The sequence below is a fragment of the Lacerta agilis genome, chromosome 14 (genome assembly GCF_009819535.1).
Source record: "Lacerta agilis isolate rLacAgi1 chromosome 14, rLacAgi1.pri, whole genome shotgun sequence".
In the NCBI taxonomy this organism is placed as follows: domain Eukaryota; kingdom Metazoa; phylum Chordata; class Lepidosauria; order Squamata; family Lacertidae; genus Lacerta; species Lacerta agilis.
The window spans coordinates 48,692,354-48,709,602 of NC_046325.1; the positions used below are offsets into that span (position 1 = coordinate 48,692,354).

Sequence of the window (17,249 nt, forward strand, 5' to 3'; positions counted from 1 at the left end):
GACAAGTGGCCCCCCAAGAGGACAGCCAACAAGTCCCATTGTCAAAGCCACTACTCCCTCTGTGTACCTTGGTGTGGGTTGGCAGCTGGGACTTGGCCAGCTGCTAATACCAGGGAGCTGGAATTGACCAGGTAAAGGAAAAAATCCACACTGCTATGTCACCCACCATCTCTTCCTACAAAACATATCCTTCTCCTCATTAAGTTAAACAGGATACACCTGTACAAAGTCAGTGTGAATAGGTTTCCATCCCAATGAGACTGTTTCTATTTGTGTAGTCTTTTTGTGTAGAGATTTGATGTTGCACTTTAATAAGTTCCATCTTGTGAAATGATGAATATGGATAATTCCCTGCAAGGGGTTGTTGCAGATGACTGTAGGGTGGGTGATGTCTTCAGCAGTCATGATGATGTGGAAAGGATTCCCTAAAAGGTAGCAAAGATTGACAGCGATTCCTTTAGGAAACTAGATACTGTGCAATAAAAACCAGTTGGCTGGTTGTCAATGGAAGTAGCACAGGTAATAATCACATATGCTCCATAAAATGATATGCTTATTTACCAAGACCGTTCCTGTTCAGAAATAAAACTGGTGAAGCTTTTTGTGGCAGGGAAGCAAGGCAGGCACTGGGGGAAAGTGCTCAATCTACATTTCTGCGTGTCAGGCTGCTGTTAAAGGCACAAGAGCAGCACCAAACACACAAACCCCTAATTCTTCTGCATAGACAGGGAAAAGCTGTCCGAAATGTCATATTCCCTCATATGAATGTGCTCAGGTTCTGAGATCTTCAGAGGGGAAGCCTCTGCCCTGCCACCCTCACAGGCACACTCCGTGGGCATGTGGGAGAGGGTCTTCTCAGTGGCAGCGGCTTCCAGATAACTTTGGAACTCCCTCCCTGGAGAAGACAGACTGCCTCCCTCTTTGCTGTCCCTCCTTCTGCCGGCAGGTGAAGACCACCTTGTTCCAACAGGCTGCTGGGAACCAACTGCTTTGAATGAAAGGGCTGGTGCTGTGCTGTTTTTGGTGGATTGTATGGTTTTAATAATAAAATAATAATAATAGATAAATACACATTTAACTTGTGCGCATTCAGCTTTACCTGTTTAGCAGAAAAAAACCTAAATGGCAGGTGTCTGGAGAAAAAAGAACGGCAAACTCACCTGCCAATATGTTTTGAATGTATGTGCAATCTTCGGAATGTAACCCCTGCGTAAGTCAAGAGTTGCCTGTAATTACAAAAATAATAGTGTACTGTAGAACCCCCTTGTTCCCAACATGCTTTTGGGAACAGGCTGCTTCTAATGAAAGGGCTGGTGCTGCGCTGCTTTTGTTGTGATTGCCTGTTTTCAAATAGCTTTATATTTTTAATTCTGTTACACAGCTCAGGACCTCAATATCTTAAGGACCACATCTCTGCATACAAACCAACCTGAATCCTGTGCGCCCTCCACAAGACACTGGGAGGGGGCAAAAACAGACGGCCTTTTATGTGGTGGCTCCCCATGGTGGAATACTTTTCCCAGGGAGGGAAACATCTTAGGCCCAAAGTGAACACATTCCTCTTCAGCCAATAAACAGAAGAGTGCTATTGTGATTTTTTCCCTGGTAACTGCTTTATTGGGTTTTTAAAATTATACCGTATAAATTACATTTTTAATGTTGTACACCGCCCTGTGATCTTTGTAAGAAGAGCAGTATATAAATTGAATTAACAATAAATAAAGGATGCTTTAAAAAATAGTTTCCCACCCACCCCAGACTTTTCTTAGCTGGTCTTATTTTTAATCAGTAAAACCGCCTTCGGCCCCTGTGAGGGGGGCGGTATAAGAATAAAAACAAGACAATAAATAATAATAGAGAATAATAATAAATGAGAATAAGAGATACTTAAAAGTAGGTAGGTTAATTAATAAATAAGCAAGCGGCGTCTTTCCCGTCGTCAGGCAGCCGCCCGCCGCCGGTCCTCTCGGTCGCGGGCCGGAGGAGCGCCTCTCTCGGCCGGCTCCTGCCGCTCCTCCCTCGCCTTCCTCGGGGCAGCAGCGCCGCCTCCTCCTCCTCCTTCCCCGCCTCCTCGGGCCTCCACGGCCGGCAGTTTCCGGCGCCGGAGGGCGGCACTCGGCGTAGACTCCGCGACGCGGGCGGAGGGCGAAGCGGGGCATGGCGGTGCCCGGCGGCGGGGGCTCGGCCCTGACGGTGACCGTCACCTACGGTGAGAGCGCGGCCGGCCGAGGCAGCGGCGGCGGCGGCGGCGGCGGGGGGAGAGGCCGGGGCTTCGGGCCTAGCGAAACCTCTCTCCGCAACTGCGGATGGGCAGCAGGGCGGGCGGAGGGAGCCCGGAGGCGAGCGGGGCTGGGCGTCTGCCCACTCGGCGCGGGGAACGGGCGGCCTCCGCTCGGGTTCCCCGCCACCCCCGGCAGCCGCTGCCGCCACGGATGGCCTCCCTCCCCTGTGGATGTCGCCCCGTTGAGGGAAGGTGATAAGAGAGGTAGTAGAGGGGGTGGGTGGGTGGCACATGCATACTGGCACCCACAGATGCAGTCGCGCCCAGTTGTGCATTCATGCATCCTTCCATCCGTGCATTCATTCATTCATACGTACATCCATCCATGCATTTGTACATGTACGTATGTTTTCATACATTTGTTGTTGTTCAGTCGTTCAGTCGTGTCCGACTCTTCGTGACCCCATGGACCAGAGCACGCCAGGCACTCCTGTCTTCCACTGCCTCCTGCAGTTTGGCCAAACTCATGTTAGTAGCTTTGAGAACACTGTCCAACCATCTCGTCCTCTGTCGTCCCCTTCTCCTTGTGCCCTCCATCTTTCCCAACATCAGGGTCTTTTCCAGGGAGTCTTCTCTTCTCATGAGGTGGCCAAAGTCTTGGAGCCTCAGCTTCAGGATCTGTCCTTCTAGTGAGCACTCAGGGCTGATTTCTTTAAGAATGGATAGGTTTGATCTTCTTGCAGTCCATGGGACTCTCAAGAGTCTTCTCCAGCACCAGAATTCGAAAGCATCAATTCTTCTGCCATCAGCCTTCTTTATGGTCCAGCTCTCACTTCCGTACATTACTACTGGGAAAACCATACATACATGCATACATACCTGTACATACATACATTGCTTGACCCCATTCCTCAAACACAAGAGGTTACAAGGCTAGAGTGCCTCAGAGCATGTGTGAAGTGTGCGCAGTATTAGAAACCTATGAGAGAAGAATGACTGGTTCTTGCCAATTTCTGTGATGTCACAATATACTTTGGCAGTCAGAGGTGTCATAGTTCCTCTGCTGTGATGTCACTGGGTGCTTGGACAGCTAGTTACTCTAAGAGACTGTGAATTTTACCCCTGCAATGAGCTCAGCAGGGTGACCCTAAGCAAGCTGTTGTTGCCCTCTTCCCAAAATCTGTTTTACGGGGGCGGGGAGAGGATATTGAACTGAATTTAGAGGATTTTTTAGAAGTGCCACTGAAATTATATACAAATGGCTCAAGACATCCAAAGTCATTCTCTTGTATTATCAGCCACTATATATACATGTTTTGACTAGGAGTAAGGTTAATAAGAGAACCTCTGCAAGCCCAATCTGGTAAATGTGGGTAATGCAAGCTGGCTGTTCAGCGAATTCAGGGATGAGAAGGACCTTCATGACTCTACTGGGGTCAGTAATAAAGACTGGCCAATGGATAACATTCTTGTAGTAGGGGGAAGATGGGCAATTTGAGGGATGCAGGCAGGGACCCCGATGTGGGTTGAGAGGCCTTTGGGTTCACACCAGCCTTCTTTGATGTGTGCTGGCTGCAGCTGATGGGGGTTGTAGTTCAAAGGCACCAGGATGGCAAAGGCTGAGCCCTTGGGAGTGTACAGAATGGGCTGTACACTAGGGGCCATATTCAACTAAGTCATACTCAGAATAGACCCACTGAAATCAATGCACTTAAAGTTAGTCACACCCATTTATTTCAGAGGGCCTACTCTGAGTATGATCGAGTATGGTTAAACCCCTCATCCTTTATCTCCATGTTAGGTAAACTTTATTTGTTAAATACTTGCTTGTAAGACTGCAGTTTGCAGCACATATGGGCTGAGCTAAACACAGTGTGTAATCTGAATATATTTTCATTATGGTATTTTCAGGTAGTGAAAAACACAGTCTTCAGGTTGCTTCTCAAGAAGAAGACAGTCAGCCAACAGTACGTGATATGGCTCTCTTAATTGAACAAGTAACTGGAGTTCCAATTTCTTTTCAGAAACTGATATATAAAGGTAAGTAACCTTTTTATATTTGCAGCACAATCCTATGCATAGCAACTCAGAATTAGGCCCCACTGAGTTCAATGGGGCTTACTCTCATGTGTGTATAGGATTACATGCAAAGTATCTGTTAAAACTGGTCTTAAATAACCATATACAAGTGGGTGAGGATTTATTTTTGCTGAATAGCTATGATAATTTCATTTCTTTTTTAAATTGATTCATCCAGAGAACAGATCATGACTCAGTTAAAACTACAAAGTGAGTTTTATTTATCACATGCTGAAGTACGTGCATGTATTGTGAGAGAGAACAATTAACCACCAATATTCATTCTTCTGTTTTTCTTATTAATATATTTGCCCAGGCACTGTGTATTTGAGTCAAGCTTACACAACTTTTGGCTCATCAACCTGAACACAGTCTACTAGGCATGTATGATATTTGGCACACCTCCTCTTTTTTACAGTTTCATGGATTACACAGGAGATAGGAGAGGCTTGTTGAGCCCATGATGAAGAGCTGTAATGGATGGTCGGCTCTGTTCACATTAATGGGTTACAGTGTGCTGGGTCAGTTTTAATGTTTCAAATTTATTGTAGTGCATGTAGTTTGAAAAGGAACATGAATGTTATTATTGCTACACTAATTTCTGGGATTCTCCTAACCATTTTAAGGTATTAGGAACCTATGAGAGAAGAATAACTGGCACTTGCCAATTGTTGAATTTTATTTATTTATTTATTTATTTTTAAACTGAGTATCAAAGTAACACTAAAAACCTTTTCAGATGATTTCATTTATCTTTTGTTCCTGTTTTGTTTTGAAAAGGGTTTGTTTTGTGCTTTCCTTTTAAAGAGAACTAAGCTGGATATTTTATCAAATAAATAGAGCCTCTTAAAAATTATGTTTAATGTTTAGAATGAATACAGCCTGTTCCAGTATGAGCAGCTGATTTTCTGTGATGTCACAATATACTTTGGCAGACAGAGGTGTCATAGTTCCTCTGCTGTGATGTCAGTGGGTGTGCTTGGACAGCTAGGCAACTGATGACTCAGAGAGACTGTGAATTTTGAAATCTATGAACAACTGTTGTTCTGTCATTAAGGTGTGCCATAGGCTTTCAAGTGATACCTTGTATCAATATCAACAACAGAGCCTTTTTGGAGCCTTTTAAGTTAAAACAGATGATACTTTCAGCTTTATGCTGGTATATGTGTATAAAAGGTATGCAAGCTGTTCCATATTTGTAAATGAACGTAAAACTGACTCTTCATTTTGTTTGCTGAAGTTTCCCAAATAAATTTGTAGGTTTTTTTGTTTTTCCTCCTAGGAAAATCCCTGAAAGAAATGGAACAGCCATTGGCAACATTTGGAGTTAAAAACGGTTGTAAAGTCATGCTGATTGGAAAAAGGGTAAGTTTCATTTTATGAAGGCTTTATTGGATATTACAGCTGTTTATTTGACTACAATGGAGAATTCATATTCTCTCCCTCTTCCCCTCCCTCCCTCCACACACACAAACAAACACACATACATGGATGAACATGTATCGTTGAGCTTCCTAATATGAGAAGTCATATCCCCCCCCCTTGGTATTCAATAAAACATTTGCTCACTTGCTATTTCTTGCAAGTTGACAGTAAGGAAAACTGACTATGCTTTTGTTTCCCCGTTTTTTTCACTTTTGGAGGGGGTAGTTGTATCCGATCCCTGGCTTGGATCCACTATTTGCACTGCTGCACAGCCTCTTGCACAAGCATGAGCAGAAGATGTCTCTCCATGCAGCACTGCAATGTGTTACAGGATAAGAGAGGTGGTAAATAAGGAAGGCTGCAGCAGTGCAGCACATAAACCCTAGCGCATCACAAAAAGATTTCAAAAAGGAGCTTGCACAAACAGATGAACTTCTCTAGATTTAGTGTTAGCTATCCTGCAATGCAAAGGGACCCCTGACCATTAGGTCCAGTTGCGGACGACTCTGGGGTTGCGGCACTCATCTCGCTTTAATCGCCAAGGGAGCCGGCGTACAGCTTCCGGGTCATGTGGCCAGCATGACTAAGCTGCTTCTGGCAAACCAGAGCAGCGCACGGAAATGCCGTTTACTTTCCCGCCGGAGCGGTACCTATTTATCTACTTGCACTTGATGTGCTTTTGAACTGCTAGGTGGGCAGGAGCTGGGACTGAGCAACGGGAGCTCACCCCATTGCGGGGATTTGAACCGCTGACCTTCTGATCGGCAAGCCCTAGGTGCAGTGGTTTAGACCACAGCGCCACTCCTCCACTAATTTAGAAATAGCTCTTCCACTCAAGCCCCTGATCTTAGTGGGACTTATGTGCCTAACTTGCTGTGGATTCTTTCCCCTTTTTCTAATGTCTTTTCTGCCTTCTGTCCTCTCTGTTCTTCCCATGTTGCTCTTTTTTTGTTTTGTTTATCTTAAAATGTATTATTTTGCCTTTTAAAAAATCATTCACAGGGCAGTATGCAAAACATCTTCAAATAATGGAGCATTAATTGACCTTGTTTTACTGTGCTTGTTCCTACCCAATAAACTCTCTGTTCTCTACTGAAATTTTTACGTGCCTTTGCATATCTGTGATAATCTTTACTTCCCTCTCAAACAGAACTGGAAGGAACCCCAAACCATCTAGATTGGGGTGGGGAACCTGTGCCCCCACTCCCCTTGATGTTGTTAGAGTACAACTCATATCATATTTGAACGTTGGCCAGGCTGGCTGGAGCTGACCGAGTCCAGCAACATCTGGGAGACCACATATTCTTTACCCCGATCTAAATAAACTTGCTTCTTGAAAAGGAACCCCTCCTTTTCCTAATTGCGCAATTTAAAATACATGCATCTTCCAAAATCTTAACTGTAGCTGTATGTTACTGCTTTGGGTACTGTTTTCTTTTGCTGAAGAACATAAAAGAATAACTTCTAGGTACATATTAGTATTTGCCAACGGCAGTAACCATCTTTACTTGGTTGCACATCCACTGAAATAGTGAGTCTATTGATTTTTTAAAAAACACCACCAACAAGATAATTGATAACTGTTAGAAGTAGAGAGAAACAAGGGTGCTGAATGGAGTAATAGCAAGCTTCTAAATCTTTGTTAATGTATGCAAGAATAAATGTATCATAAGTGTTAGGATTTATGTAAACCTGTGTCATCTTGTTCTAAATTACCCAGAATAGTCCAGAAGAAGAGACTGAATTAAAGAAATTGAAAGATTTGGAGAAATCTGTGGAACAAATAGCAAAAAAAATAGAGGATGTTAATAAAGAGCTTGGAGGTATTCAAAAAGTAAGTTGATTTCTTGTTTCAATAGTTCACCTAGCTTTATAATTCTTAATTGTTGATACTACATTTCCTAATTTAAATGAATTTACCTCTAAAGGTTGGTCACCTATCTTGATATTTATGCCTCTTCTAGAAAAATGCTCTAGCTATTTCTTGACTCCTCTTTTAATCCTTCAAAGTAATAAAGGGTGTACAATAGTATTTTGATGAACAACATGATAGATTAAATTGTCTATCATGCTATGAGTAAATTTTTATGAGAAATTACAATTTCCATACAGGGATTTCTAGCAAAGAATCTTCAAACTGAAGCTCTTAACCAGTTGGACAAGCGGATCAAGGGAACTGCTGAACAGTTTATGAAGATTCTGGAACAAATTGATGCCATTGTGAGTAAACAATTGTAGCAATAAGTTGTTGATCTCTTAGTAGACACCAAATTAATGGCTTTTAAAGGCTTTTTTATGAACCTGTTGTTTCCCCACTGTTAAACAGATATCTCTGTTACACTGCCCTTATTTTCTGTAACACAAAACAATAGTTCCATATACCCATTCTGCAGAAGGCATCCTATTATCATTTATCAAATTATTCACTGTATTCAGTTTTACAAAGGCTCACACTCCAGAAAAGTGATACAGGCGCCCCCCCCCCCCACTCATGCAGGGGTTTGTCCATAAGTGAAATCACGTCAAGTGGGGAGCACCTTCTAAAAAGGCTTTAAATGCCTGTTTCCCCGTACTCTCTAGCTCTCCACACAACTCTCTCTCTCTTCAACTAGAGTTGAAGCTTTGGGGCTGGCTGGAGGATGTGTGGGAAAGCGGTGGTTGCTACGCTGCCCCATGTGTCAGCTGTTAGGTGGGGAGGCTGAGCAGCCTATACAAAGCCCCACTGCACCTCAGGTCTCTTTGGGGCTTCCTCCGCCCTCACTGACGTCCCCCACTGACAGGCTCTGGGGAGGGCCTCCTTACGAGCCACGAGGACTCTCTAGCTCTCTCCCTTCTTTTCTTTGTACGATTCTATTTATTTTCTGGCGCTGCACGTATGCGCAGTTGTGTGCGAGTAGAGCATGCGGGGGTAAGCCTGTATACATACAGTTGCCCTCATGCATCAGAGGCATTTTGAACAGCAGTTTCCCTCTCCACTACCTGGGAAGATGGTACCAGAACTCAGGAAAGGAGGCGGGAATAAGCACCTTTCAAAGCTGTGTAGATGAGCTGCTAGTGTTCTAAAGAAAAATAGCTTTCTCACACATTTGGAACTTCTCATATACTTCTCCAGACTAGTGCCCAAAACTTACAAATTCAAATGCAATTTGTCCTCATAGAAGCAGAACATTTTCTTCTACAGACTGCTTCATGTGTTTAACGTTTTGCTTACCAATGGCAGAAAATACAAAGAAATGTGAATCCTATTTTTATTTATTTTTAAAAATAAATTTATTTATTTTTAAAAAACCTTTTAAAAGTTGGAAGGGCCATTGCATGCACAGTGATTTCCCTACCTACACCTATATTGCTTCTCTGTAGGAAAAAGTGTTTGCATGCGTCCGTTTCACCAAAGGTATACGTGATAGAAGTCTGCAGTGCATCAGAGCTTCTTGCCATGCACACATGCAGCAAAATAGGTACATAACATGTTCCTCGTGAGTGTGCCTGCTCTTTCTTGCACAGAAATAATAACTGAGTCTTAAGCTCTTATATTATAATGTGAGAGGTTTTCTTGTGCTAAGCTTTTGGGATCCTGGGTCCATTTGAAGTACAGTCTATTACACTGGCTCGGGATTAAATAGCTTTAAGAGAACCAGGTTTTTGTCAATGTATTGTTGGTTAGGAAGACTAATACATATCCAGGTTCAATATCCATCTGTAACTACAAAATCAGATTGAGGTTTTCATTTATTACAGTATGCATGCTAAATATTAGCTCTTTTTGTCCACGAAGGAATTTGGAGGTATTTCCCTATAACTAGTTATTTTTTACAAAATATTTGTAAAATGTTCCTAGACAGCTTACAAGTAGATCAAACGTTTAAATGCCAAAACTTCCATTCCTTTTATCATTTCTTAGAATACATATTTTGGAACGTTATTTATAGGTTGCAAATCATTTATTCCTCTAGGTATTCAGCTAAATTTTATTCAGAGTAGACCCACTGCAATTAATGGAGCTTTGTCTTATTCATTAACTTCAGTGGGTCTTCTCTGAGTAAAAATTAGCTAAATACCACACTGAAAGTCCTGATTAATTACGTTCTAGCTCCAACAGTATTCCTTGGCTAGGAGAATGAGATCAAACACTTATGTATTAATAGCCAGTCATTGTGTTCCTTATTTAATACTTGAAGAACTTGTTTAAACAAGCATTAGTAACTTTAGAAAAATGAATTGATGTGCTTATGCAACTTCATTAGCTAGACTTTACAGATACAAGGGGATGTCTGTAAGACTGATAAAATAAAGATGCATATTTAAATAATTAGATGACTGGTTTTTGTAAGCTTTTCAAAATATTTTGGAGATGAAAATACTAGTTTTTTAACCTTTAAAAACCTATTTTCTCTTTCAAATATTGGACTAATTCATGTTCTGACTACTGAATAACTAAACCTAGAGATGTTATAAATTTATTACTTAGTTAACTAAATATCCATTCTGAATTTATTTTTACGGTCCAAAAGAGCCCAGTGCAGCAAACATCAAAATATTAAAAAAGAATAAAAACATATTTAAGAAACTGTAAAGCTAATTAGGAACTAGCTAAAAACATTTAAAAGCATTTAGAGCATCTAAAATCCTTTAGAGAGGGTAATGTGGGTTTTCCATAAAATTTTGAACTGAAAAATCTCTGAAAAAGTTACACCACTCAACTGAAAGGGATGTGACTTAGTATTTTTATTTGACTTACATTGGTTAAAAAGTAATGCTAATTTTACATGCTGTGTAAAATCTGAAAAGTTTTTCCAGTAGCCTAAAGTAGTTGAAGTATTTGCTTCATCTGTACTTGGTGCAATTCAAACAGATCAAATTCTTCACCTGGAAATGATTTTTATTGGAATGTTTTAAGAAGGCATAGACCTTGGGAGTTGCATAATTCAATGTTTACTATAATAATTATTAATAACGCAGAGTTGTATGGAAGGGCACAAACTGGAAGATGAAATTGAAGTCCAAACAGATGAATACATCCCAACATTTTTATATTTCATTATCACTAACGTAGCAGTCCTCTTTGTCACTACAATAGTTCTGTGATGTAGGCTAGTTATTCCCACTGTAAGATGGAGAACTGAGTTCAACTTGCCTACAAACCATCTAGGGAGCCAGGCCTGAGTGAAAAAGGATTGAACTCTGGTCCAAGTCCAAAATATCTGTTGGACCACACTTGCCAACATGGATCATAAGAAGGTTCAACAACAACTATGTGAAATACTAACTTTTTTTAGCTTGATGCAGATCAGGGAGAAATTGCCTTTCCACCCCTAGAAAAGCAGTGATCATAAAATGATAATTATAAAAGCAACAAAATCCAGAAAATAAAAAGCAACAGGGACAGCACACTGAGAAGAGATAACACATTCAAGAATGCCTTACTGAAAAATCCATTAGAATAATATTGTTGTTAATTGAAGCCTGAAGAGAAAGTGATCTGGCCTGATTTCTCAAGGCAGAGACTAGTTTCATAGCTTGGCCACCACCAGCAAGATGCACCTCTGGTGGTAGTGAGATGCAGGACCTCCTCTGGAGACTGAAGTGTGCAGGCAGGTTCATATGGGTAGAGGGTGCTCCTTTAGATATCAAAGTCCCAAACCAGCTCTGAATTGAAATAGACCACCTGAAAATAATCCAAATGAATAATGAACCAGGCTGGCTCTGCAAGATGTTGCTATCACCAAACCCTTAAATTGCAGTTGGTGAGAGGGTCTTGCACAAGCACCCCAAGCTTCAAATTATCTTTCTTGTTGAACTTTTATTTTAATTGAATATTCAAATGTTATTGTAACTCAAGGTGTATTGCTAACTTCACCTCTTAAAACCTTGAATAGTTGGACAACGTATTCCTGGAGAGGAGACGTAAGCTGACTTAAGGTAAAAAGGAAAGATGGTGAGATCTGATTTGAATGTTACTGTAATGTTTTTTCTCACACCACCAACTTGGAGTTGGTGACGTTAAGATCTGTTTGGTGCTGTGATCCTGTGTTCGCCAGTTGCCTAGTGAATATCAGCTTTCGAAACACAGTCTTGGGGATCTTGCTGAGTGTTCACAACCAGGGCTATTTCTGAGTGGATCCCTTAAGTAAGTGATGTGAAGCCTCTAGTTATGACTAAATTACAAATGTCATGTCCCAGTCATATATATTATCTGTCTATATAGAAGAGGCATAAGGAACCCTTGGTGCCCTTTAAATATTCTTGGACCAGCTCTCATCAGCTCCTGTAAGCATAGCCAATGGTCAGGGAGTTTATATATTAATTGGATTCATATCCCACCCTCGCTTCCAGAGGAGCCCAGAGTTGTAGTCCAACAACATTCAGCGGGCCACAGGTTTCCCATCCCTGGTTCAATACCGACATGACAATTTGTTTCTCCCTATCATTTTTAACAAGTCTCCCTTTGTTCCCTGTAATGCACTTTTGAATTATCTGTGACAATTAAGTGAGCTTCTTGTATTTCTTTGGAAATTCTTTATTGCATTTTCCTCTTGCTCGGCACAGTGTTCCCTGCAAAATGCAGGCCTTCCTCTTCAGAAGGTAAATTGTTTTAGAACTCTCCACTGAGGGAAACGTTTAACCTAACTAACACGGTCCCTACTTTCGGAATAGAATAAACTTGTCATAACACCATTTAGGACCCAGAATGGTTCAGGGGATACTTCTTAGACAGTCTGTTGTATGCTTTGGTGGCTAAGAGCATGAGCCAGGAAATTACTGGTTCAAGTCTAGCCTCAGTCACAAAGTCACCAGATGGACTTGGGCATGGAAGTGTCTCAGCTGTAGCCTCCATCAGCGGTATGGGATGATAGCACTCTAGGACGTTGCATTGAGTACTTGAGAATCATTGATATTTATCTATTTTATTTAAGGGCTACATAACCTGCCTTTCAACAGGCTCTCAGGGTCTCTTACAAAAAGTTAGAATTACAGTGGCTGATATTCAATGTTAATTATACTCAGAGTAGACTCATTGAAATTAGCGGACTTTCCATTTCAGTGTGCCTGTTCTGAGTATGTTTTAACGTTAAATATCATCCAATAAATTTAAAACAACCACTTTGAAATAACCGCAGTATGAAAGAGCATTGTTATTTAAGTAATCTTTGTGCCCAAATACATTTGTGCATTCAGTAGATTTTTCACCATACCAGTCTAATTTGGTGTCCTCTGAACCATTTTCTTCCACTGGGATGACACATCAATCCTTCTCCAAGTTCATAATGTTATGTCTCTTGCTTATTATAGTATCTACCATATATATAAAGGTAAAGGTAAAGGGACCCCCCTGACCATTAGGTCTAGTCGTGGACGACTCTGGGGTTACGGCGCTCATCTTGCTTTACTGGCTGAGGGAGCCGGCGTACAGCTTCTGGGTCATGTGGCCAGCATGACTAAGCCGCTTCTGGCGAACCAGAGCACCGCACGGAAACGCCGTTTACCTTCCTGCCGGAATGGTACCTATTTATCTACTTGCACTTTGACGTGTTTTGGAACTGGTAGGTTGGCAGGAGCAGGGACTGAGCAACGGGAGCTCACCCCGTTGCGGGGATTTGAACCGCCGGCCTTCTGATCGGCAAGCCCTAGGCCCTACGGTTTAACCCACAGCGCCACCCGCGTCCCTACCGTATATATACTGTGCACTAATAATTCTGTGCCAAGATAATTCTCATAATTCTGTGCCAAGAAATCTGGGACCTGTATATATTTTAAGATTTTTGTAATACCTTGTTTTTCAGAATTCTGCTTTTTCCAGTTATGTGGTAGGGTTAAAAACTATGCTTGCCCGTGATGCCTTGTGCCAACTATTATAAAAATCCATCCCAGTCCATCCTCTGACTTAGGTTTCAAAGTGTGGGGGCCACTTTCTCCATTCTTCACAATATAGCAGTATTTAGTGGGGAAGGACAGCTGAGAATTTAATACCCGGTGAAAATTAGCAAGTTGGTCAGGCACAATTGTAAAATATACAGAATATATATATGGATATATAGGCGATCGTTGTTGAAAACCTGTATAGCATAGATTTTAAATCCCAAATGAAAGGTCAATATTTCATCCATATTTGTGTCATTCTGAAAAGTCGTTATTTAAAAAGGAACTCTCTGTGGAAATCACTGTGATGTGTCTGCACCATGATTTCTATAATTAGCTAACATTTCTGGGTCCATAATCGGACCTAAGCAAAACTAAGGTGACACTAGTGTCAGCTTACCGTATATTCAAAAGAACCCTGTGTTTAGAGTTAAATGGTTATGGAAGCAGCATTCAAAAGTAGCTTGTAAATGACAAGGAGGACAATTTTTGCATTTGAAATATATAGATTGGGGAGAGAAAGAATCAACACAAGACTATCCAGGGTGCAGTGAACACAATTTGGGTGTGTAATAAATGGGTTGGATAGTTTTAGGGTCCACCTACAGAATAAATTCATGAGAAGGCAGACTCCTCTGTCTAGTTTAACCAAGAGCCTCACACGTGGACCTGAATTCCACTTTCATAGCACTTTGTGTTGCTTGATGAGGGACTTGTGTGAAGAGGAACTTGGCATTCTGGTTTTTTGTTTGTTTGTTCTTTTGAAAGCTAGGTGGCAGCAGCTTTCGGTGGAAATGTTAAGAGCTCTAGTATGTATTGTAACTGAGCCTTTCATTTTGGTAAGCCTGCTTTGCAGATGCTGTAACTGTTCAAATGGCCTAGGATTGCACATAACTTGTGAGAAGACATACAAAGTCATATCTATCTGCTCTGCAGTAATTTATGGCAGAGGTGGGGAACGGAATCCAGCCAGCAGACCAGATAACCATCCCCCCAACGGGCCAAGTTTGACAGGTGGACAGTGCTACCCACTTGTCAGTTTCCTGACACCACAGTGGAATCATGTGTCCCTTTTTTGACCACTGCAAAGCATTTTGCAAGTGCCACAATCAGCTGGTTATCAAAACTTGTGAAGCCAGATGTATGGCACAGTGCATGACCTGATTTCGGGTTCTTGCGAAGCCCCTTGCACATCACTTTGTAGGTATGGTCAGTGCTGCTGCTTCACCTACAAGGAGAGGCCTAGTGGGTTCTCCACAGCTGGTGTGTAGAGAGTGCTAGGCGTGCAGCAGTATAAACTAGCAGTGCCATTGGACTGAGTATTTAATGAATTTAGATTATATAGGTGATTGGTTCTGTTTAGGCTGTCATCAGAATTGTGCATATACCTACTGAGGTACCAGTTGCAAAAAAGTATATTTGGACATACAACTTTATATATTGCTTTTATAATTAGACACCATCCATTTTGTTTTGCCACAGACTCTCCCAGAAAACTTCAGTGACTGTAAACAGAAAAAGAAGGGGCTAGTGAAAAAAGTTCAGGTAAGTCCTGTGCCAAGTGTAAAACAGTGTTCATCCGATTAGGAAGTGGAACTACCAAGTCCGTTGAAAAATCTCAAAAACAAAACTCCAAACTTGCAGTCATTTGATATGCATATAGACAATCTCATTAAGAAACAGAGAAATAATTTTAAAAAGCAAATAAGTATGTACATGTTTGTATCAAGAAGTGGAGAAAAAGCAAGCATCGTCCTAGCTATGTGTTTGTATTGCTTACATTTCCCATGCAGGACCTTGGAATTGCATTTTAAATTTCAGAAAATATAAAGAAAATAGTAATCCAGAACAGCATGCTGTTTGAGAAGTCACATTGTTCATCAGTCTCAGGCTCTCTCCCACTCCTCAGAGGAGCATTCGGTAGTTGAACACCTGATAATTTCTTTTCTTTTTCTTGCAGATAGCAAACGTTTATATTTGAATAGCTGAATGGCAACAATTTCATGGATTCCCAGTGTTAATATATTGATTCCTAAGTAGTCAAACTATTGCTTGCAAACTGGGAGTGAGCCTTGGGAATGCATGTGTTCCCTTCCTGGTGTGTCTTAACCCCTCCTGTTCCTGTTCCTTTAACTGTGGTTTTGCATTACATTTACACCATTGCCTAATTTTGGTAAACACTAACCATGCTCCCTCTCAACTGTGATCTACAAGCCCACTATCAGTTTGAACTCTTGGTCAAGATGGAAACCATGATTTTCAGATGTAAAACTATGGTTAAGATGAACAGGAAAGGTGGGTTCAGTTCACATTAAAGAGGGTAAAGAAAGCTAGAGGGAGGGAGACCCATTCCTGAGGCTGGCTGGCTTCCAAATCGCAAACTGGTTATCGCTACACCAGATCTTAGGTGTGTTTTAATAGAAAGTGTTACTTGTGTCTATAAGCTAAGTTGTTCTTGCTATCTTAACTATATAAAAAAAATAGTATTCTCGGTTTTTAGATACCTTATTGCATTAAGCCTCATTGTCCTTAATTTTGCTTTTAGGGTTTCCTTGCACAGTGTGATACAGTGGAAGGAAGTATTGGTCAAGAAATTGATAAACTGCAGTTGAAGAACATGGCCCTTGCAGAATGAGGCATTATTTTAAGTAACTAGGAGAAATAATTGCTCTGTGAGCAAGAAGAGGAGTTTGCTCTTGATTTTGGAGCACCTGTTTGGTATTCAAAATTTTATTTTAAGCAGAGTCCAGTAATCCTGTTGCATGTTGACCACTGCTTACTGGTTGTCACGTGTTCTGCTTAGATGTAAAGCTCTTCTTTCCAAAAAATAATACAAAACATTCTGTTTTTCTTGACTATACTTCAAAACCTGCCTTTGTGTGATCATATTTGTTTCAGCTAAACCACATGTTGCTTTCCTTCATTAATCGTTCAGAGCAACTACTGTAACTATGATGCTGTTAAGTAAAATTGTATGTGTTCTCAGATGTAGGAAAGATTTAACCACCTGAGGTTTTATCTGTCTTACTTTCAGGATGCCTAAATTTGAATGTACTGTAAGATGTATTGTGCTTTTAACTAGTGGCTGAACATCGATAAGTTCCTTGATGGTCATTTTTACATATTTGTGATACATTGTGCATATGTTCTGTGTTCTCTTTGGGTAGTGGAGGACATTCTGGAGCAGGAAATTCCTCCTATCAGACTTCCTGTCTCCTACGGTGGGGGAGGGGGGCAGAGTTAGTCACATGGATGATGAATCTCACAAGAGTTTGGCCTATGCCAGCTACTTGGTTAGCTGTGTGCTTCGCAGTTATGGAGGCTGCTGAGCAAAACATTGATTCCCCCGTGCAGCAGCTCCCACCCCACCTATCCCAGATTCTCTCTCCCATATAGCTAGCAAAGGCATGGAAATACACCAAAACCAAATCCTGAGGAGAGTTATGGGTCATGTAGTGCCTAGGAGCTTCACTTGCCTAGGGTGGTGAGGATAATGTGTACAGTGGTGTCAGTTTTATGCATAGCTACCCTTAGGAAGTCTCAGCAACATGCAGGCAAGCAGCTTGCCATGTGTGTGTCTGGTCAGTGCGGGGAGGAAGCAACATAAGCAGCAACTGCTCAGGATGATCCCCTCCGCTCTCTGATGGTAGCCATTGGAAAGGTTATG

The 17,249-nt window shown here is 41.5% G+C and overlaps 1 protein-coding gene across 3 annotated transcripts; it reads left to right on the plus strand.

The window, feature by feature from the left end:
• The first annotated feature begins 2,113 nt into the window (after positions 1–2,113).
• BAG1 (BAG cochaperone 1) lies at positions 2,114–16,706 on the plus strand. Of its 3 annotated transcripts, XR_004427846.1 has the most exons (8): positions 2,114–2,209; positions 4,133–4,261; positions 5,583–5,665; positions 7,446–7,559; positions 7,838–7,945; positions 11,602–11,644; positions 15,065–15,127; positions 16,128–16,200. XR_004427846.1 is itself a non-coding variant. In XM_033169237.1 (7 exons), the coding sequence occupies exons 1-7, from the start codon at positions 2,158–2,160 to the stop codon at positions 16,215–16,217; spliced, it is 639 nt and encodes a 212-aa protein (XP_033025128.1). In that variant the 5' UTR covers positions 2,114–2,157; the 3' UTR covers positions 16,218–16,706. The 3 variants fall into 3 exon arrangements, 2 of the variants coding, with proteins under 2 accessions (XP_033025128.1, XP_033025129.1); XM_033169237.1 differs by lacking the exon at positions 11,602–11,644 and having other exon boundaries at positions 16,128–16,706; XM_033169238.1 differs by lacking the exons at positions 2,114–2,209; positions 11,602–11,644 and adding an exon at positions 3,488–3,552 and having other exon boundaries at positions 16,128–16,706.
• The last annotated feature ends 543 nt before the right edge of the window (positions 16,707–17,249 follow it).

Coding starts and splice junctions, on each gene's coding strand:
- BAG1 (XM_033169237.1), top strand. CDS start 2,158: ATGGCGGTGCCCGGCGGCGGGGGCTCGGCCCTGACGGTGACCGTCACC. Junction 7,560..7,837: donor AGCTTGGAGGTATTCAAAAA/GTAAGTTGATTT, acceptor ATTTCCATACAG/GGATTTCTAGCAAAGAATCT. Junction 7,946..15,064: donor TGGAACAAATTGATGCCATT/GTGAGTAAACAA, acceptor GTTTTGCCACAG/ACTCTCCCAGAAAACTTCAG.